At 34.9% G+C, this 22,860-nt stretch overlaps 2 protein-coding genes across 3 annotated transcripts; both read left to right on the forward strand.

Annotated features, from left to right (window-relative positions):
• Positions 1-9,181: 9,181 nt before the first annotated feature.
• On the forward strand, positions 9,182-17,823 carry LOC109242487 (telomerase Cajal body protein 1). 2 transcript variants are annotated; one of them, XM_019409336.1, is made up of 14 exons: positions 9,184-9,559; positions 9,674-9,736; positions 10,266-10,321; positions 10,451-10,531; positions 10,612-10,685; positions 10,841-10,923; positions 12,398-12,504; positions 12,732-12,874; positions 12,958-13,005; positions 14,637-14,689; positions 16,560-16,644; positions 16,729-16,795; positions 16,886-16,996; positions 17,375-17,734. In XM_019409336.1, exons 1-14 carry the CDS (start codon positions 9,330-9,332, stop codon positions 17,497-17,499), a joined length of 1,326 nt encoding a protein of 441 aa, XP_019264881.1. In that variant the 5' UTR covers positions 9,184-9,329; the 3' UTR covers positions 17,500-17,734. The 2 variants fall into 2 exon arrangements, with proteins under 2 accessions (XP_019264880.1, XP_019264881.1); XM_019409335.1 differs by having other exon boundaries at positions 9,182-9,559; positions 16,729-16,996; positions 17,375-17,823.
• Positions 17,824-19,919: 2,096 nt separating this feature from the next.
• On the forward strand, positions 19,920-22,303 carry LOC109242480 (putative FBD-associated F-box protein At1g61330). Its single transcript, XM_019409330.1, has 3 exons — positions 19,920-20,876; positions 20,982-21,146; positions 21,971-22,303. Exons 1-3 carry the CDS (start codon positions 19,920-19,922, stop codon positions 22,301-22,303), a joined length of 1,455 nt encoding a protein of 484 aa, XP_019264875.1.
• The last annotated feature ends 557 nt before the right edge of the window (positions 22,304-22,860 follow it).

Raw genomic sequence — 22,860 nt, forward strand, 5'->3', positions numbered from 1 at the left:
CGAGCACTGTGTAGAAAAGATTTGCAGAAACGCAAATTAACGATGACGAAGAAGATGAGACGAAAACACTTACCAAATGAAATGGGTACACAATATACCACCTGGAATGAATTATCAATCCAATACTACCAATTTCTTCCCCAAATTCGACAAATTCGAAAAAACCCAAATTTATTGATTTCTTCAAGGTAAATGTTAAATCAAAAGAATGAAGCTTTGAGAGGAATAGGGAAGAAGGGAGACGACCTCTGTGTGTTGAATGCAAGAAAAATAAGCTGCAATGGAGGAATTAGCCGTGGAAAATGGGGATTGGGGTGGCAGATGAGGCGAGAAGGGATGTATTTTTTTAAAAAAAAATCTAGTAATATTACATTTATATATGTTGAGGCCAAAGTATTATAACTGAAACTTTAGGGATAAAGACTCAACTTCCCCCTTCCACTTTATAATCCCACTTAATTATTAATGCATGGAGGTCAATCCTACAATAATTAAAACCCGAAGGTCATTTGGCCAATTCAAGTTTGAAAGGAGGTCACTGTTGGGTTCGTTATTATTTATTAATAAAAAAAGAGGTGTGAATGGAAAATGGTGGAAAAATAAATGGAGGGAAGTGAAATTTTGAATGAGTTCATTTCACTAATGCACTTTGTCCCTCATTGGTAGAAGGAAAGAAAATCTTTGTGTATATATAGAGAAACTCATCTTTTAGCTCTTAAAGAGCTAAGAAGAAGGCAAGCCTCGCGCCGTCGTCGTCGTCGCTCGCTCGGCTCGGCTTCGGCTTCGGCTTCGGCTTCGGCTTCGGCTTCGGCTTCGGATTCGGATTCGGATTTGTCAAAGATTGATTGATTAATCTTTTTGGACAAAATTCTTTTCAAATAATTAATTTATTAATTAAATTAATTAAGGAAAATTCAATCCGGAATAACCCATGACCCGCGACCCGGTCCGGCCCGTTTTTCTTTCACGCATTATTTTAAATCCGTTTTTACATTTCCCGCAATATTTCCAACAGCTATGGCTGTTCTAAAACAGTGTCAAACATGTTCCAACAGCCATGACTGTTCTGAAAGGTTGCAAACCTTTTCAGAAACAGTACCAAATTGGCTATAAATATTCCTTCAAATCCCAGAATATTTACTTACAAAATTTTCTGATAATCTTCTTCTTCTTCTACACAAAAATTCCAGTGTGTTTTACAGCCTTCGAGTGGTTCGCTGTTCATCGGCGTTTTTGGTAACAACACTCCGGTGAGTTAAATCGTTCTATCCTGGGAGGATATATTCCAGAACCTCGAGTACTTGAGGGGAATAATTTCCTTAAGGACACATTGTGTATTCAGTGGGCTCGATTTGTTCCTATACCATTTTCGAAATTTATTTTGAAGTTCAAATACTGTTTTTCAGAATTTATTTCTACTAACTTTCTGTTTCTATTTTTAGAAAGATTATTGTTTTTATTTATTTTACAGCAATACAGATTACTAACATTCTTAAGGAAATTAGTTTTATTATATTATGTATTCTGTCTGAATTTTACTATTCTGATTTGAAGATATAAAAACTTCATCAGAGTATTGAAATTCAGAAAACGATTTGAAGAACACAAAAACTTTATCGTTTTTATGTAAAACAGTATATAAAAACTTCAGTTGTTTTTATTACGTACTGTTTATTGATTACAATATTATTTACTGTTCTGTTTTTGCCATTAATTGATCTCTTCTGTTGTTGACAGTAAGAAATGGCAAATGAAAACGGAAATCCTTCTGCGACTGTTGGTGCAACGACGATAGCCTCGTCAAGCCGCACTGCTGTTCCTCCAGCCGAGAAACCGGGGAAATTTTCTGGAACCAACTTCAAAAGATGGCAGCAAAGGGTGTTCTTCTGGCTTACCACACTTGGTATGCAGAAATTCACTAGTGAAGCGCTCCAGTGCCTGCTGCGGACATGCCGGACAATGAAAAGTTCATGGTTGTTGAGGCGTGGAAGCAGGCAGATTTTCTTTGCAAAGGCTATATCTTAAGTGCTTTAGAGGATGACTTGTACAATGTGTACAGTGCAATGAATACTTCGAAAGAATTATGGGACGCACTTGAGAAGAAGTACAAGACAGAAGATGCATGCTTGAAGAAGTTCGTGGTTGCCAAGTTTCTAGACTATAAAATGATAGACAGCAAAACTGTGGGAACCCAAGATCAGGAGCTTCAACTTATTTTTCACGACCTTATTGCTGAAGGTATGGTCGTGAATGAAGCATTTCAAGTAGCTGCTATGATTGAAAAATTGCCTCCTTCGTGGAGAGATTTCAAGAACTATCTGAAGCACAAGCGCAAAGAAATGAAGTTGGAAGATCTTGTGATACGTCTAAAGATCGAGGAAGACAACAAAACAGCCAAGAAGAAGTCTCGTGGAAATTCAAAGATCATGGGAGCTAATATCGTTGAGGAGACTGCTCCAAAAAGTAAGAAGAGGAAGAGGTCTTCTGAACAAACTAAGGAGCAGAACAAAAAGAAATTCAAGGGCAGCTGCTACAATTATGGAAAAGTTGGTCACAAAAGCCCTGATTGTCATTTCCCGAAAAAGGATAATAAGAAGGGACAAGCCAACATAGTGGAGAAGAATAATGACATTGATGATCTTTGCGCAATGCTTTCGGAATGCAACCTAGTTGGAAATCCGAAGGAGTGGTAGATTGACTCTGGAGCCACTCGACATGTTTGTGCTGTCAAAGAAGCATTTGCGACTTACTCTACTGCTGGTCCCGAAGAAGAAATTTACATGGGAAATAATGCAACAGCCAAGATTGAAGGTTACGGGAAGATATTCCTAAAGATGACTTCCGGCAAGGTGTTAACGCTCAACAACGTTCTTCATGTTCCTACTATTAAGAAGAATTTAGTTTCTACTTCTTTACTTGTAAAGAATGGATTCAAATGTGTATTTGTTTCTGATAAAGTTGTTGTAAGCAAGAACGAAATGTATGTTGGAAAAGGCTACCTCACGGAGGGCCTTTTCAAACTCAATGTAATGGTTGTTGACAGTATGAATAAAATTTCAGCTTCTTCTTATTTATTGGAGTCAAATGATTTATGGCATATTCGTTTAGGACATGTCAATTATAAAACCTTGCGGAAGTTAATTAATTTAGAAGTATTGCCTAAATTCGAGTGTAATAAATCGAAATGTAAAATATGTGTTGAATCTAAGTTTGTAAAACATCCTTATAAGTCTGTTGAGAGGAATTCAAATCCTTTAGACTTAATTCATATTGACATTTGCGATATGAAGTCGACACCATCTCGAGGTGGAAAAAAGTATTTTATTACTTTTATTGACGATTGCACTAGATATTATTATGTTTATTTGCTTAATAGTAAGGATGAAGCAATTGAAGCATTTAAGCAATACAAGAATTAGGTCAAAATAATTAGAAGTGATAGAGGTGGAGAATATGAATCTCCGTTTGCAAAAATATGTTCGAAATATGGAATTATCCATCAAACTACTGCACCTTACACACCTCAATCCAACGGAATTGCGGAAAGGAAAATCGGACATTAAAGGAAATGATAAATTCTTTATTAAAAGTTCCGGATTACCGCAGAGTTTGTGGGGGGAAGCTCTCCTTACAGCTAACCGAATACTCAACAGAGTACCTCACAGCAAAACGCAATCTATTCCATATGAAAAATGGAAAGGAAGAAAACCCAATTTGAAATATTTCAAAGTGTGGGGGTGTCTAGCAAAAGTACAAGTTCCTTTACCTAAAAGGGTTAAAATCGGACCAAAAACAGTAGATTGCGTTTTCATTGGATATGCTACAAATAGCAAAGCATGTCGTTTTTTGGTTCATAAATCTGATAATCCCGAGGTTCATGTTAATATGGTAATGAAATCAGATAATGCTGAATTCTTTGAAAGTATCTATTCGTATAAAACTGAATGCGAGTTGTTAAGTGAAAGACCTAAACGACCTCGGGAAGAACCAAAAGAAAATACTCCAAGTATAGAAGATCCAAGGCATAGCAAACGTCAAAGAACATCTACTTCCTTTGGACCAGATTTTGTGACATTCTTGCTTGAAAATGAGCCTCAAACTTTTAAAGCAGCCATGTCATCTTCTGATTCAGCATTTTGGAAAGAGGCAGTCAATAGTGAGATTCAATCAATTCTGGATAACCATACATGGGAATTGGTTGATCTTCCTCCAGGAAATAAGCCTTTAGGTTCGAAATGGATCTTTAAACGGATAATTAAAGTTGATGGCACTATTGACAAATATAAGGCAAGACTTGTTGTCAAAGGTTATAGACAAAAGGAAGGCCTTGATTACTTTGACACTTACTCGCCAGTAACAAGGATAACATCTATTAGGGTGTTAGTGGCACTAGCGGCCGTGTATGGTCTTGAAATCCATCAAATGGATGTTAAAACAGCTTTCTTAAATGGAGAATTGGAGGAAGAGATTTACATGGAACAACCTGAGGGTTTTGTGGTTCCTGGTAAAGAAAAGAAAGTGTGCAAACTTGTTAAGTCGCTTTATGGACTTAAACAAGCACCCAAACAATGGCATGCAAAATTTGACCAAACAATGTTGGCAAATGGATTTAAAATCAACGAGTGTGACAAATGTGTTTACATTAAAAATACTCCAGGTCATGAAGTCATTGTTTGTTTATATGTTGATGACATGTTGATAATAAGCAAAAGTATGGCAGATATAAATGCTACAAAGCGTATGTTGGCTAGCAAATTCGACATGAAAGACTTAGAAGTTGCTGATGTGATCTTAGGAATCAGAATTCGCAAGACTCCACAAGGTCTAGCATTATTACAGTCTCACTACATTGAAAAGGTACTTGACAAGTTCAAGTATTTGGATTTCAAAATTGTCAAGACTCCAATTGACGTGAGTTATGCACTTCAAAAGAATGAAGGTGAAAGTGACTCACAACTGGACTATGCAAGAGTATTGAAAAGTTTGATGTATATCATGAATTGTACGCGACCAGATATAGCATGTGCTATTAGCAAACTGAGTCGGTTTACAAGTAATCCCGATCAAATATATTGGATGGCAATGAAACGAGTTTTGGGGTATCTGAAACATACCCAAAATTATGCTTTGCATTATAACAAATATCCTTCCGTGATCGAGGGATATAGTGATGCAAATTGAATCACCGGATCATCTGAAGTTAAATCCACGAGTGGATATGTTTTCACAATTGGGGGTGGAGCAGTATCTTGGAAATCATCCAAACAAATGTGCATCGCCTGTTCTACAATGGAATCTGAATTCATAGCTTTAGATAAGGCCGGTGAAGAAGCTGAATGGCTCCGGAGTTTCTTGCAAGATATTCCATTTTGGCCCAAACCTTTGGCACCTATATGTATATATTGTGATAGTCAAGCGGCAATAGGTAGGGCAGGGAGCGTTATGTATAACGTAAATCTCGTCATATTCGACGGAGACACAATACCGTTAGACAACTACTCTCTAGTGGTGTTATCACAATTGACTACGTAAAGTCAAGAGATAACGTGTCAGATCCACTTACAAAAGGCCTATCTAGAGAGGCAATTGAAAGATCATCAAAGGGAATGGGGTTAAAGGCCTAGGACAAGTCATCATGGCGGTAACTCTACCTAGCAGACTGGAGATCCCAAGAGCTAGGTTCAAAGAGATCAAACAAAGTTATGAATGACGGTTCAACATTGTCAACTAACTCAACCCATTCTCGTGATGAAGACATTTTTCAAAAATGAGGTAAAACATTAAGGCTTTTTGATGAGTCAATAAAGCTTAAAGCTTTTTAATGATTTGCTAAGTCTGGCAGGATATGACCGGATAGTGTGTCTTTAGGATTACACGTTTAGGAATCACCTATGTGAGTGTGCAGTGTAAGCCGCTTCAAGGAGAATGAAAGTAAAGGCCCATTCTCTAAGCACTCATGAAACCAGGCGGTGTTCATGGCTGAAATGAACACAACCGTGAGAACCATAGATGGTTAAGGATTGATTGTGTGACTTATGTTGTCTAGGTATACAACAAAGCTCGACGGTTCAAAGATATCAATCTACCGATTGACCGAGTATACCCGATATAAGTTCACTACGGAAAGTTCAAAGGGAAACCTACTTATCCAGATGCAATCAATTCTTGCATGTAAAACACACACACGTCCGTGCATTCCTTTAAGTTTATAGCCATTCCCCATTTATGTGGGGGATTGTTGGGTTTGTTATTATTTATTAATAACAAAAGAGGTGTGAATGAAAAATGGTGGGAAAAGAAATGGAGGGAAGTGAAATTTTGAATGAGTTCATTTCACTAATGCACTTTGTCCCTCATTGGTAGAAGGAAAGAAAATCTTTGTGTATATATAGAGAAGCTCATCTTTTAGCTCTTAAAGAGCTAAGAAGAAGGCAAGCCTCGCGCTGTCGTCGTCGTCGCTCGCTCGGCTCGGCTTCGGCTTCGGCTTCGGCTTCGGCTTCGGCTTCGGATTTGTCAAAGATTGATTGATTAATCTTTTTGGACAAAATTCTTTTCAAATATTTAATTAATTAATTAAATTAATTAAAGAAAATTCAATCCGGAATAACCCATGACCCGCGACCCGGTCCGGTCCGGCCCGTTTTCTTTCCCGGATTATTTTAAATCCGTTTTTACATTTCCCGCAATATTTCCAACAGCTATGGCTGTTCTGAAACAGTATCAAACCTGTTCCAACAGCCATGGCTGTTCTGAAAGGTTGCAAACCTTTTCAGAAACAGTACCAAATTGGCTATAAATATTCCTTCAAATCCCAGAATATTTACTTACAAAATTTTCTAATAATCTTCTTCTTCTTCTGCACAAAAATTCCAGTGTGTTTTACAGCCTTCGAGTGGTTCGCTGTTCATCGGCGTTTTTGGTACCAACACTTCGGTGAGTTAAATCGTTCTATCCTGGGAGGATATATTCCAGAACCTCGGGTACTTGAGGGGAATAACTTCCTTAAGGACACACTGTGTATTCAGTGGGCTCGATTTGTTCCTATACCATTTTCGAAATTATTTTGAAGTTCAAGTACTGTTTTTCAGAATTTATTTCTACTAACTTTCTGTTTCTGTTTTCAGAAAGATTATTGTTTTTATTTATTTACAGCAATACAGATTACTAACAGTCACCTCGCCAACTACCGCAAGAAACCTACTAAAGTAAAATTAAATTCTACCGAACATTTACAAGACCTACCATCTTATATGTGGTACAAGTTGGTTGCAAAAAATAAAGATAGCAAATTAAATAAAAAATGTATAACCAATAAATCTGGCGTAGAAGGAAAAATATAAAAAAATAATTAGTAAATAAAAGTTACCTGACCTTACTAAATTGCTTCTTTTTACATGGCCAGCCAAAATAGTTGTATGTTTACTTAATACTATTGACGATGTATACTATTCAATTAGAGTTTATCAACCAAATTTATTATGCAAGCATTGAGATTGACTCATGTATAATTTACGGGCAATGAAACATGAGTACTACTTTTCTTGAAGTAAATTATAAGCTTTTAAGAAAATATAAAAGAGTAAATAGTAGGAGTAACAAATTGTGTTGGCAAAGTTTCGTTATCTCAAAGTTTAGGAGGTTAAAAAAATGATGAACAACAGGCGCTCCTAACTCTTCTTTCATTTACTCTTTACAAAATCTATTTTTTTAGAATCAAACTACTTACGTTAAATGCGAGAAAATACTTTTCATTTCCCACACATAGAACAAGCTTTGTATGATTTTCAAAGGGTAATAACTGGATTTTTGAGAACAAGTGTCATAAACGAAACTCATAAAGATTATATAACGTATCTACCTAAATTTAAAATTAAAAATTAACTAGGCCCCCATCTTTGAACAATAATAATAGTAGAGCTCTTTTCCCGAGTAAACAAAAGAAGCTAATTTTTATAAATTAAAAGTGATCTTTCTTTTCCATCATAGTATATTCAAATTGTATAGAAATCATGTAGAATTCATTTTTGGGAAATAATTTTGCTAAGAGTAAACGAGAGTCCAACATGACTTGAAAAAGAACAACAAGTATCCACCTTGACCTTTCTATATATGCATATTTAAATATCTTTAAAAAGTATATTCCTTCCTATCGAACGTAAGTGACATTTTAGCTAAATCACTTTTGGTAAAAATAGATGTTGCTTTGAAAAATCAAGAACAAGAGTTTGTGTTATCTGAGTATCTGCGCAAAACTATTTTAATTAATGACTTCACATTGTAAATGAAAAATTATTTTGTCAATACATATAGTTAAATAAAAAATTTACTCATGCTAATTAGCACAATACTATCGTGAAACAAGCTCTTTTAAACTTTAATTTTTAACTAGCAGTTGGAACTGATAATACTATGATAATTTTTTTTTTAAACTGATTTTAGGCGATTTAAGATTAACTTTAAGATTATTTAGAGATGACCTCTAAGATCAGCGTTCTTTTATAATAAAAAAATGTTTAGCATAGTGCATTGGGCAATGCTGCTCATGGGCAACTCCTTACGAGTAAACAAGGGAGAAAGTAAAAAATAACCAGATTTACAAGTGTTCGTTCAAAAATTGTCACAGTTTCAAAAGTAATCGCAATTTAGCCACTTTTCATGTAAAGATAAATCTGAACGAAAATAATGTTCAAAATTTGAAAAATACTCCAGCATAAGTATACTTTAACTCCAACATATTATAATGGAGTTCCAACATAAGTATACTGGAACTCCAGCAATATACTGGAGTTCCAGTATAATATACCGGTCCAGCATAATATGCTGGAAGTTCATACACAGGTGCTCCAATCTCCAGTATATTATGCTGGAACTTTCCGCGTGTTGGAGTTTCATAATATGCTGGAAGTTTATACACATGTGCACCAATCTCTAGTATATTATGCTGGACCGGTTCCTGTTACAGCAAAATAGTGACAACTTTTCAATGACTTTGTAAATATTAGCTATTTTTAAATGACAAATTGAAAAACTGGCTAGCTCGTGCTATTTTTACGGTAAACAAAGAAGTCGCAACAAGGACATTTTAACTCATTAAGGACATTTTCTCGAATGATTAGAAATCAAAAGCGACCATATGACCACGTTGGCCACTTACAACTCATTAATTAGATTTTAGAGTGGCAATGCCAACTTGGAATCAATTTACAGTGGCAGTGTCTTTCTCAAATAGCCAAAGCTTAAAACCCAAAACCCCACCTAAACACTTTCTTTTTTGGCGCTAACACTCTTCACAGACTAACGTTAGCAGCCATTTTTAGTGAATCAATCAAATGGGGGAAGAAGAAGCTTCAGAGCAGCAGCCCATTAGAGAATCAATGGGTGAAGAAGATGCTGTAGAGCAGATGGAAGACCCAACAGAAGCTGTAGAAAAACAATCGGAAGAATCTTCTTACCGTTGGCCGGTTATTCAATATGATATTCCCCCATATCGAACCTATCATTTCTTCAATCACTTCAGAACTCCTTCTAACCCTAACAATTTCTTAAAGGGTGTCAAATGGTATGCCTTTTCTCCTTTCTTTAACTTTTTCCATTTCTTTTATTCCCTGTTTTCTCTGTTATTTTCTATATATGTTATGTTATGGTTAATTCTATTTCTGTTAATGAATTATAGGTCCCCTGATGGCTCTTGCTTCCTCACTTGCTCTGATGATAATACCTTTTGTTCCTTTACCTTGTAAGTTTTCTCTCACAACTATAAATAATGATAATTTTTACCCCGGCCCAACTGTGAAATTTATAAATTTCAAGTCTTGAATAAGTTTAAAGTATTAATTTTTGTACTTTCTTTTATAAATACAATTATTTTGAATTAGTTCATCTTTTTGTTATTGGATATCTGGGGCTTAAAATTTTATTGGTAGATGAAGTTTCACTTAAAACTGGCTGTCTGAGCTTTGCAATTCTGGCCCAAGCCTTTATAAAAGGAGAAAGGTTGTGGTAAGCTGAAAACTAGTGTAGAAATATTCATGATATGATGAATTATCTAAACAGAGAGGGGAATGGATATAGAGAATTCATATAGCTGACCGTAATGAGTTTGTGAATTAGGGAAAATAATTGATTGATTGACAGATAGATAGATTCGTTTCTGGTGTTATTATGAGGCTGACTATGAAGCACATAGTAAGAAATGGTACATAGTTATTCTAGCATTTCCATTGTCATTGAGTTGCTTTCTTAGTTTGGCTCTGCTTCGTTGATAGGCCATATGATGAAAGTGGATGGCTTGCTGATACTTCTTCATCAGCTGCTGATACAGGTAAATTTATATGCTGTTAGTATATTTAGGTTTGAATGTCGATCATGTGTGTTCAGTATTAAACTTGATATGATTTGCCATTCTCATGTTGTTGTTTATTGTGTTTAAGTCTGTGACGATTATCTGCAGATTCTTATGCTGCAAGCCTTGTCATGAGTGAGGGGGAGTCTGTATATGACTATTGCTGGTATCCCTATATGTCTTCTTCAAGTATGTCAATTGCCTTGTTATTTGTGGTAATGCTGACTGTGATAAGAAAAAATTAACTAGAGTTTTCTTTCATGACCCAGGTCCAGAGACATGTGTTTTTGCAAGTACTGCCCGTGATCACCCTATTCATCTTTGGGATGCTACTACTGGACAGGTGTGTTATCGTCTTTAGAACTGTTGCTACATATATTTTTTTCCTCTCGCTTGCACTTTGATGGGTTGCTACCTGCCCATGATTTGTGTAGCTGCTCAACAAGCTTAGCTAGGAAGATATTCTTCCCTACATTATCTTTTCTTGGGTGGTTGCAGTTACGCTGTACTTACCGTGCTTATGATGCCATGGACGAGATCACTGCTGCCTTCTCAATTGCTTTCAACCCAGCAGGGACTAAGTAAGCATTTTTTTATCAGACTGCTTTTCTCTTTCCTCCCTCGTAGGTCACAGTTCATGTAGAGGGACCTGGTCCTTTCTCTTTAATTTTATTTGTAGTATCTTAGTTTTGTTTTGGAAAAAAGAAGAAAACAAGAAACATAGCACACTAGGTATAAGTTTTTGTTTGCAGTCAATGACATTATAGAAATGACTGATGCTGTGTGATCTCTGATTTCATTAGTTTATTAGGTTAAGCGTGTTTAGTGCAAAATATTTTTTCTGCTTATATGATTGATTAAAGGGTTTACTTCCACGGACATGATTTGCAATTTCCAGATTAGTCAATATAATTGCTGCCAGACGGCCAAGACCTGTTGGATAATCCATCTAATCGGTAGATTTAATTGAGCTGTAATCTGTGAGTTAGTAGAGAGGCCATCAAAATGAGATTTTCAGCTATCCTGGCAAATACATATACCTCTTATTCATTTTATATGGCGGTGCCGGTGATTGACTGAACACAGAGTTTAAAAAAGAAAGGAAGACTTTGATCACATAAAGTCTCTCTCTATACACATATATAATATGTGCGTGTGCTTGCATACTCGCGCGGGTATATGTAAACTAATAACAACCAAAAGTACCACTAGTATCTAGTGGCTTTCGACATGCAATGCCAATTACTATAAGAGCATGTTATTGAGGATAAGTTGGAAACGTTAAAATTAAAATGTTTCTAAATATGAAAAGGTGTCAACTTTTTCAGAACAAACCAAAAGAAAAAACACGTGCCCATATTAAATGGAACTAACGAAGTACAAGTTAGGTAATCTTCAAAATGGATGTGAAGAAAAAGACGCTCTATCAAATAGATGCAAAGAAAAAGAAGCTATGGAAGACAACTCCTTATTTTGTCTTTTATATTTCGTGGAAGGCAAGATAGGAGATCTTTTGAAGGTAAAGAGTGCATTCTTGAGGGTCAAAAGTTCTGTTGTATTTCTTTTGTTGATTTTTTGTTCAAAGTGGAAATACCAACTTGTCTAGAGGGTTGGCTGGAGTGTTGTATGATTACAGTGCATTGTTTTTTGATAAAGACATCTGGAAACGTATTGTATGGTCACAATGCCTTTGTAGATATCACACCATCTCAGTGAAGCGTAAATGAACTCTTTTGATTCATTGAAAAACTGTAATCTATGATCAGAAAAGACAGAAATGAGACCTAGTTGTCAATTTTCGGTGGTTGCTAATGAATCTCTTGACGCTCCACTCTCCCAAAAGATGCTTTTCCCTTTTGGTTTTTCATTTTGTTTCATAGACTTTACGACTAATGCATTTTCAGTTTTTCTTTGAGTATCTTCTTACTTCATTTGCACTACGATGCTAAGTTCTTTTGTGGGATTGTGATCTGCTTCATTTTCTTTATTTATGTATTAGCTGGTAATTTGATACAAAAGAAAGTTTTCACTGACTCTTTATTCTTTTTGAGTTAGGATATTTGCTGGATACAACAAATCCGTAAGAATATTTGATATTCATCGGCCTGGTAGAGATTTTACCCAGCACTCCACCCTTCAAGGAAATAAAGAAGGGCAATCAGGTATTTTCCACTAGCTGCTTCTCTTTATGATCAACATTTCAGCACTCAGCTCTATAAATAAGACAAGAAGCGGACGATTATCTGTGTCAAACACATCAATCTGATAGTTCTCTCAAAGTGAAACTAGATAATGCAGTTGAAGTTAATTAATTCTCCTACTTTCTGATGCCAACATTATTCCTCATTATACATTTATTATTCTGACACCTCTTACCTTATCTGTTTAGGCATTATATCCTCAATTGCTTTCTGCCCAAGCCATTCAGGATTGCTGGCTACAGGCTCCTATAGCCAAAGTACTGCCATACATAGAGAAGATAACATGGAACTTCTCTATGTATTGCATGGTCAAGAAGGTGGGGTAACACATGTAAGTTGGTAGAGCTGTCATTCATTTTTTTTCTTATACGCAAATCCTTAATTGATTCTTCAACCATAACATTCACTTATCAGGTTCAATTCTCAAAAGATGGAAACTACTTGTACACTGGTGGCAGGAAGGTAAGAATTTGAATGATGGTACAGTACTGTTCATTTTTAATGCCTATTTAACAGATGCTCGTCCTTCATTTTTAATGCCTTCCTTTGTGAAGAGAATGCTGGATCTGAATCTCATTTTATCTATCATAAATGATGGAACTATGCACTTGCCGCCTTAAATGGTTTCTGGATTTCTAATCTTTAGCAAATAAGAAGCCAGAATGTATAGACAGCTCAAAAGAAGAACTTATCCATTTGAGTCTATTTTCATTTTTTATGCAGGCTTTTTATTTGGTTGGGATAGGGTTGGGGCAGATCAGGACCTGAAACTGTTTTAGTGGATAAACAGCTAATTGGAATAGTTTAGGCATACTTTGATTTAACAAAGTAATACATAAACGAAAACAGCTATCCTTAATTTTTGAGAAAGTGATTTAGGTTCTAATAACTCCACATAATATGAGAGATTCTTAAAATAGGAAAGAATAATAATCAAAGAAAGTCTTAAGGTCGATTACTGAGCAATGGTTTTGCAAAATCTTTTTGATAAGGTAAAGTAATAAATGGTTTTACAAAATTATTGAAGTTCAATTACCATTTTCAACTATGGTTTCACAAAGTTAAATATAACAACCTCATTAGCTCTTTTGCAAATTATTACTAAACAGAAAAATGCTTTGCACAATATCAAAATTAGAGCAAGAGAATGAGTTTGATTACTCATTAGTAATTAGTGGTAACCATATTTAGGACTTGGATACTGCTGTACTAATGATCCTAGCACCTGCTCTTCTGTCTTATCTCTTTTATTTTATTTTTGTTTTTCCTTTTATTCTTTCCCCTCTTCTGTTAAGACTTTAAATGAGTTGAGATCTTGAAAGCAATTTATGACTTTAGTGTTCCCGTGGAGTTAGTGCCAAAGATATTAGAAGGGAGAATGCAAAACAAAGTCGGCAAGCGTATGATGTTCCGGGCGAATGTATAATTGACTACATTGCCTTTAAATTTATAGCATCGATTTAATAGGTTTCCTTCTCTCTCTCTCTCTCTCTCTCTCTCTCTCTCTCTCTCTCTCTCTCTCTCTCTCTCTCTCTCTCTCTCAATCTCAGATACACACACACACAACAAAGTTAGCGGGTTTCACAAGTCTTTAGATCATTGTTTTGGTTATTATAATTCAGTTTATGTGTTCGCGTGTGAGTGCAAATATATGCTTCAACCCACTCCGGAACTTTCAGATATTTGCTGGTTTAGGGAAGGGAGGCCCTTGCCATGCTGTAGATGACCCTTATAAGATTTTCATAGTAAGCTTTGATTAAAGTTCATCAGGGAAGCCTTCATGTGATGTCAGCTATGTCAGAGATTTGCGAACTTCTGCCTTCTAGACTTATAAGTGTGCAGTTTGTTACTCTTGAGTTATAAAATTAAAATAAGATCTGTATTTGTTTCCTTTATTCAGAAATATAAACTTTGTGCCTGTTTAGCTAAAAGGCATATGATTTCCCTCACTTGTCTATTTATGATCTAAACTTTGACTATTTCCTCTTCGGACTCATTTCTTCTATATCGCCACATGCGCTAGTGCTACCCTATCATGCATGCATCTTATATTAAGCATATGTTTGACAAAGTTCATCTCAAACTTGTTTTAGGACCCTTACATACTGTGCTGGGACATTCGGAAGACTGTTGAAATTGTTTACAAGTAAGTTCCTTTCTACTGACTGGATATTGAGGGAACAAGAGTGTTGGAACGATTGACTGAATGGTTTTGTTTCTGTTCAATATAGAAACTAATGAAATGCATTCCTCTTCAACTTTCTTGTGTCTGACGTCTCACTCTCTTGCTTGAAACGTGATAATCCTTTAGCAGTTTCCTTGTCCTGTAAAACAACACTATATATGCTCCTATGATGTTTTCCTGGAGAGGGATTCTTTTATAATCTGAAGCGGTCTATTTTGTTTAAGGGTGGAATAGATGATTATTGCTTGAAAGTATTGAAATCCTGTCTATATTCTGAAATCATCGCTGTATTCTTTCCGTGCTCTTGCATATTCAGCAGGAGGGATGATTACATGAGATTCAAACATTATTCATTGGTTTTCTCCCTTAAAGAATATGCTTAGATCACTTCCCGAAATTTGTCAGCTCCTTAGCTTTATAAGTTTTTTGTATTTTTTGGGCTGACATTTTGCCTCCTTTGTATCTCTGCATCCCCTGGATGTCTTAATAATATTTCACCTACTTCATTAAAAAAAGAAGAAGAAGCTTTCTTTGATGCCGAACCTGCAAAAGATACAACTATTATTTGGACAGCCATGCTGCTCGAATTTTCTTTCTTTTGCCCCATAGGCCTGATAAATTTTTTCATGGGAAGTTGGTACCTTGTTGTTTGAGTGTCTTTTTTGTTTTGTATATGTGGTGTTTACATGCAAAGTGATGAGCTCACAAGAATATACTTTTTGCGTTATCTGGAGACCAATTTATTAAAAATTGTAGAAATCTGCTTCTCTTGTTTCGGTATTATGTTGGTTTCACTAAGCCACCTCACCCTGGATTAGGTGAAATCTGATTATTAAATGACATGTAGAAAAGAAAAGAAAATCATTAATGTGAAATGCGGAAGTTATCGATATATTAGTATACTAAACAGGTTCATTTCCTCTTATGGGACAAGCTTTTGGAAAGTAATCATGGAGGAAGAAAGAATCACAAAATTCATGGGATTCTTGGTGGCAGCTGGATGTAGAAGATGATATTGGTGGAATTTATGGTGCCAAGATAATAGTCCAAAAGATGATTTCCTACTCTATTCTCATTGGAGATGATCACGGTAGCTGAGGTTCTAAAGAAAGATAGTTCTTAGGTATCGTGGGTGTATCCTTTAGAATACCTCTATAGAATTAGGCATTTAGTGAGGTGGAAATCCTGCTGGGATTGTACAATCATAGAAAATTTGAGGAAGTTGATGGTATCGAAAGAATCATGGTCGAAATGAATACTTCCTATATCCTTCTATTTAATGGAGAAGATCCTAGATCTTTGTGGAGAAATTATCAAAATCTACGGCGCCGACAAAAGTTGCATTCTTGATGTGGTGTGTGGTATGGAAGCCGTTTTGACTGCAGATAACCTAAGGAGGAGAAGGTGCATAGTGGTTAGTTGGTACAACTCGTGTAAGAAGTAATGTAAATCTTCTACTACTTCAATGTGATTTTACTTGCTCAGTTACACTTTTATTTTCCATTGCATGATACCGAATTTTGGGTACAAAGGAATGGTCGAGGGCAAACACTTGAAGAAGTGCTTTTTCATGAATGGGGCATAACTCTTCCAAAAGATTGGTCTACATGCTCAGCATTCTATAAAATGGAAGAACAATTTATATTATCTTGGTATTATAGCGATTATCCAGCCAATAGTCACAGATTTTCGAGCTATCCATGTTGAGAGTATCCATTTGCATGAATTCAATAATTAGCTATAGTGATACTTGTGCAAGTTTGAAATCATGGTGACTGAGTGCTTCAGTGATCAAGTTTCTAAAGTTTCCTTTTCTATTTCATTTAATAAGGCTGTACAGATCATCAGAAACTACCAATCAGCGCATATATTTTGATATTGAACCTCAAGGTCAGCATCTTGGCTCTGGAGGACAGGTAATCTTCTACTTAGTTAAAAATTACATCGCCTTTCAGAATTAAATTCAAGATCTCATATTGCGTGCTTGCTTGTCTGTGTAGGATGGCTCAGTTCACATTTATAATCTTCAAACTGGACAGTGGGTGTCCAGCTTCCGAGCTGCATCAGGTACTTCTTTATGTTCATATACAGAAAGCTTATGTTGGAAGAAGGTCTACCTATTTTCTTCTATTTCTTACTCAGCTTATCCCATTTCAGACACGGTGAATGGTTTTTCCTTTCATCCTTTCCTGCCAATGGCTGCCTCTTCGTCAGGCCACCGGAGGTTTGGAGTTTTAGATGACGCCTGCGAGGATCTGCTCCTTACTGGTAAATTTATTCACGTTACATTTTTGGAATATTGCCCCAAAGTATTATGCGTTCAAACTTTTGTAGTCGTCTGCATTGAATTATCTTCATTGTTGATGCCATATCTTCTCCTTCTATGCTTTGATATGTCTGATTCCTCATTCCCATTTACCACTTTCTGAGAAACAAACTTGTTGTCATGCTTCTTAGTCCTACTTGCTTCCCTTCTTAATAAAGTTGCTAAAATGCTTAGATCATCTGCTCAGATCAAGTCAATGTTTGCATTTGTTGTATGAAATGCTCTTTGTTATTATAGTGGTCTGCTTGATTACAAAAAACCATTCAAGTCCTCCTGTCAACATGAGAAGTTCTAAATATGATTGTGTTTTCCTTGTTTAGGTGATGAAAATTGTGTTTCTGTGTGGAGCTTCTCCTATTCAGCATCCTTAGAAAATGGTGATAGTCCCAATTCTGGAGGCTCAAATGGTAAATCTGAGCTTCAGGACCTTCATCAAGAATCTTGATCCTTGTACCAGCCTTGTGTATAAACTTATCTCAGCATGTGGTGCCATCACCTTCATTGTGCCACCTTAAAATACAACCACAGAAAGTCATTCTAAACAAACTGTGTTGCACTATTTATGAATGTATGCGCAATAGCTCTGCTGCCTTAAATTTTCCTAACCAGTTATTAGCTCATAGATATTACTTCTGGTAGTTGCCTCATTTGGACTTAATTTATCCTTTTCTCCTTTTCCATTTTGGTATATGGAAAAGAAAATCACAGCAAAGTTTGAGGAATTGTGTCTAGCTTGCTACTTTTTGAATGTGTTATCCATGCATGGTAATGACGGAGTCTTTTCATTATGCTCTTAAAGTTTTGTCAATGCTCAAAATAGCTGGAAAAACATCAACCTTGTGTTGTTGGAGGTGAGAAACCAATCATCTTTCTCATCATTTCCTTGAAGCACCCCACTCTTGTGAATCATTCAATCACACTATCCAGCTGAGAATCTCATTTGTTGCTCGTTTTCGCGGCTCCTACTTTTGAGACCTACTTGTGTATGTCATCTTTGCTAGACTTCAGGCCTCATAGATCCATGTTGGCTAGGTCTACAGTGATCTCAGATTCATGGTCCTAGACTTTGCATATACATCTTTTCTGGCATTGTTCCTGCTGTTTGTCTTTCCCTGTGGTTCCAAAGAATTCAAGCTATTCCACTTGTCCCTCTTTCCTCTGAGAAATTTTTGTGGTCTCATAATATTTAAATAGTTAGAAACTACTGCTCAAACAACAGACTGAATCTCTTCGAGTTATTGATTCGCCTGACTCAAAAGCATGCACAAACTGCTTCGTCAACCGTTCATTAGAGACGGGATCAAGAAATACATAATTCATCCTACTTTGATACCGAACTGTATATATAGTAGAATCTCCCTCTCTCAGTTCCTTCATCCAACTTGTACTAACTACTAAGTACTCATCTTTGTACTTGGATTCTATATATGGAGAATTGTGCATGGGTGAGATGAGACCATGCATGTGATTATGTGAATGATAATATATAGATTGTTATACGGCGAATAATAATAATAATAATAATTTAAGAGGTTTGGTTCATGACATTTATCTTTACTAACGTGGTCAACCTACGAAGCGCTAAAAATGATTACTTTGCGAATAATAATATAATTGCCTAGTTTACGGGCATTTGAACTTATACTGTATTTGTACCAGTTCTATTACATGTTTTTTGTTCCTATATTTTATCCTACAAAAATAATTACATTGATTTCCTCATAAATTATGCAGTGTTAGATCTTAAACCAAAAACTTTATTAATAACCAGATTTATATAAAGATCCAGATGTTATATTAGTTATGTAGAAATTGCATCGATAATGCGTATATAGTTTTATGTTGCAAAACAAAAATTGTATCAGCTGTGCAAAATATTATGCCAATATTATTTAATATTATTTTTTCTTCTGCGGGACATGAAGCTTAGACAGAAAGTTGTGGAGGTCGAGCATTAAAGTTATAGGTTAGGACGTAGTTATGCATATTTCTACAGCGCAACAGAGTCTAGTCTGTTAGGATTTAGTCTCTGCTAGTGGTTAGTGTTGAGTTCTCACTTCTCTTTCGTTCCTCTTAGTTTCAGACTTTATCTATTGGTTATTGTTTTGCTTTGCATCTATTTCCTGGTTTTTGTAATGCCGTTATTTTTTTTTTTTTAATATGATTTTTATTGATGGTACTGATATTTTGCCTCTTTTTGTCTTCTTGAGCCGAGGGTCTTTCGGAAACAGCCTCTCTACCCCTCGGGATAGGGGTAAGATTTGCGTACACACTACCATCCCCATACCCCCACTAGTGGGATTTTACTTGGTCATTGTTGTTGTATTTTTGTCATATGCGGCCAATGTAAATTAACCGAAGACTTCTCGTGTTTTTGGCTCATTCGCCAGATCAGGTAACATTGTAAAACTCCCTACTGATAAGTTTGGAGTTATGAAACTCAGTTTAATATAATCTGCTCTTTAATTAAGTTTTTTCCCCCGTTAGAATACATGTTAATTCAAATTTCAAACTTGAAACAATTAATCACATAGGTAAAAGAATTTATCAAATTATTTTCTATTATAAAAAAATTCATTTGTTTATTATACAATCTGATATATCGGGGCTCTGAATTCAAGTAAAACGCCATAAAGCAGTCCCCTCTAACGTAATCTAACTATAGATTACTTTTTTGTTACTTACTTATGAAATTTGACTATATTCTTATTGTATTTATTTTGCCAGATAAGAATACATTCATTCATGGGCTATATATACATAGGTTTCTCACATTTTCTTCTCACTACATTTTGTCTTAATATTTCCTCCTCTCTAAATACATTTTGTCTTAATATTTCTCTTTTGTAACTTAGAAAAATAGCTATGGAAGGTTCAAGTTCAGGGTCCAAAATAAAGCGAGTTTTGGTGCCAAATCCAAGGAAAAGATTTAGGAGAAACTCTTTGGAAACAAATAATAATGATGAATCCAATAATTCTACTGTTTATCTTCCTATTGAAATTGTTGATAGGATTTTCACTTTTTTACCTATCGAATCTGCTATTACTTCTTCTTCTCTTGTTGCTAAACCATATAGACATTCATGGTTATATTCTCGTAATCTTTGTTTTGATAAAGATTTTAGGCGACGTTGTCGAGCGGGACAATGGTCAGAGGCGTCAATTGTTAATTATATATTACAAAGGCACTTAGGTGACAAAATTAGTAATTTTAAATTATATACTTGTCCTGTACCATATGTTGCTCATTTTCAGAATTGGTTTAAAACGGTTGCATCAAAAGGCGTAGAAGATTTTCAAGTAGAGTTAGTTCAACCTTTCGCTTTTTGTCAAATAAATTCTGATATTTTCACTGAACCAACTCTTCGTGTCTTAAAATTAGTTCGTTGTGAACTATTTTTGTCACAAAATTTGAGTGGTTTACAATTCTTGAAATCTCTTAGTCTAAGTATGATTCCTGTGTCACCTTCTTTTACTAAAAGGTTGTTTTCAAGCTGTTTGCTTCTTGAATATTTGGCTTTAGAGGGTTGTTGTTTGCTTGGTGAAATTACCATTGAGGGTTTGAATAGGTTTAGTGCTCTTGTCCTTAAACATAGCATTGACTTAATTTTGGTCACTATTAATACTCCAAGTATTACCACACTTCATTATAGTGGTAAGATTAATAAAATTAAGTTTGTGGATCCAATGGTCATACGATTAAAAGATGTGATTTTGGATTTTGGTGCTACAAAAGGGCTTCAACATATAGCTGATAGGGATGATTTGTTGCAAGTTTTGAGAGATGTTGAGACTCTCTCAATTACCAATGCTTTTCTTGAGGTAAAATAATTATATCATATATATATATATATATATATATATATATTTTCCTTTTTTTATATTTACTGACAGCGTAAATAATTTTTTTTTTTTTTATTTGATTAGGGGCTTTCTACAAGATTTGTGGATTTTGAGTACAGAGATGTGGAGTACTATTTTCAGAATTTGAAGGAACTCCAATTGGTTAGACGTGGATTGAGCTTTGTCAACCCTTGGGACATTCTTTGTTTTGTCAAGAATTGTCCCAACATAGAGAGACTCTTTATTGATGTAAGTATATATTCTAACCTTTTAAACAATTTTTTTTGTTAAATAGTTATTTGTTTATTTCTTAATTTTTCGTGTGTTTGTGAATTTTTTTGTCTTAATTTGTTTGTCCATGTTTACTTTTCAACTTGAAAATAGAACTTCTCATGATTTATTAATCGCAAAATCCAGAATAAAAAGTTATGAAATGAACCCATCAACATATATAGATTTTTATTCAATGCCTTTCTCTTTAGATCTGATATTTTAAAAAGACAAATTTTAGTGATATCTATTCCTATATAGAAAATAATCAAACCTTCTATCAAAAAGGAAAACGAGAAATAAACTGGGCTATTAGAATCAGTGGATGATGTTGTTTCGCGGAGTATTATCACTTTTAGCCCGTGTCAGAAATTTGTATAAAATATTTGGTAGTCGAAAAGTGTATAAAATTTGTATAATTTTTGTATATAACATACAGAATGTATATATATACAAAAAATATATAAATTTTATACATTTTTCAGTTATTATTTTTACAGTTTTTATATTGTGTCATTTTTCCTCGTTTCTCGTTAATTTGTACGTACATCTTTGAATTAAAACTCGTAGTCACAACTAGCTTGTTTTATCTATTTCACTTGTAGAGAATAATGTGTTCCCTACAAATATTATTGTAAATTGGGTTAAGACCTTGTTTTAACTTTTGTACCGTGCTTTATATTAATGTTATCGCATGGTTCTTGGGAAAATGGAAAAAAAAGAAAAAAAAAAGAGGAAAAAATACTCTTTATTTAATCAGTATTTATTTAATTAGTGGAGTAATTAACAAAATAATTATGCAGTTTGGTCTTTATGCAATGGAAGTTGGAAGCTATTGGAATATGGTGGCAAAGGAAAAATTTGAGAAATGCCAAACAGAATTCCCACAATTGAAGTTATTGAAGGTGAAGAGGTTTAAGAAACTTGAGCTTGAAGAAAAATTGGTGAAATATTTCTTGTTGCATGCTACGTCTCTGGAGTCTTTGATTTTGTTGGAAGCAAAAAATTATCGTCATGAAATTAAACTGAGTGATATCATTTATTATAAAACAGTTTCAAACGTAGCTACTGTTTCTACCTTTAGTGCTTATCAAGATCAAAGTCGTGTGTTTCCTAAGCATACAGTCCTGCAGTGAGCGCGTAAGAAGGACAGTCCGATGCACAAAGGTATCCTGCGTTTCGGGAATATATTCATGCATTCATCAAAAAAAATTGTTGTGTTTTCTTTCTCTTTTTGTTTCGACATTAATGGAGCAGTACTTGTTGTGGTGAGAATAAGTAGTCAAAGAAGGGATATAGTATCAATATTATTCTTGTTGTAATGAGAAAAATTGGAGATGATGTACTGCTGGTTTTAAATAACATATGCATCTTTTGGATTTCATATATGGGTTTTTATCGTTTCTCTTCATTTTTACTTTTTGAATTCACCATCTCGCCTAAAAAGTTTAAACATTTAATATTCATTATATTATTTAGATGTTAATTAATCTTCATTGCCCTGCGTTTTACAGACTAATGTGTGTATAATTAAGCCACTAATTTCCTCCCCCTCCCACCACCTTCTCACTACTTATAATCGCTTCTATTACTTTTTTCTTTTATAATATATATATATATATATATATATATATATATATATATATATATATATATATATATATATATATATATATATATATATATATATATA

The sequence above is a fragment of the Nicotiana attenuata genome, unplaced genomic scaffold (genome assembly GCF_001879085.1).
Source record: "Nicotiana attenuata strain UT unplaced genomic scaffold, NIATTr2, whole genome shotgun sequence".
Classification (NCBI taxonomy): Eukaryota; Viridiplantae; Streptophyta; class Magnoliopsida; order Solanales; family Solanaceae; genus Nicotiana; species Nicotiana attenuata.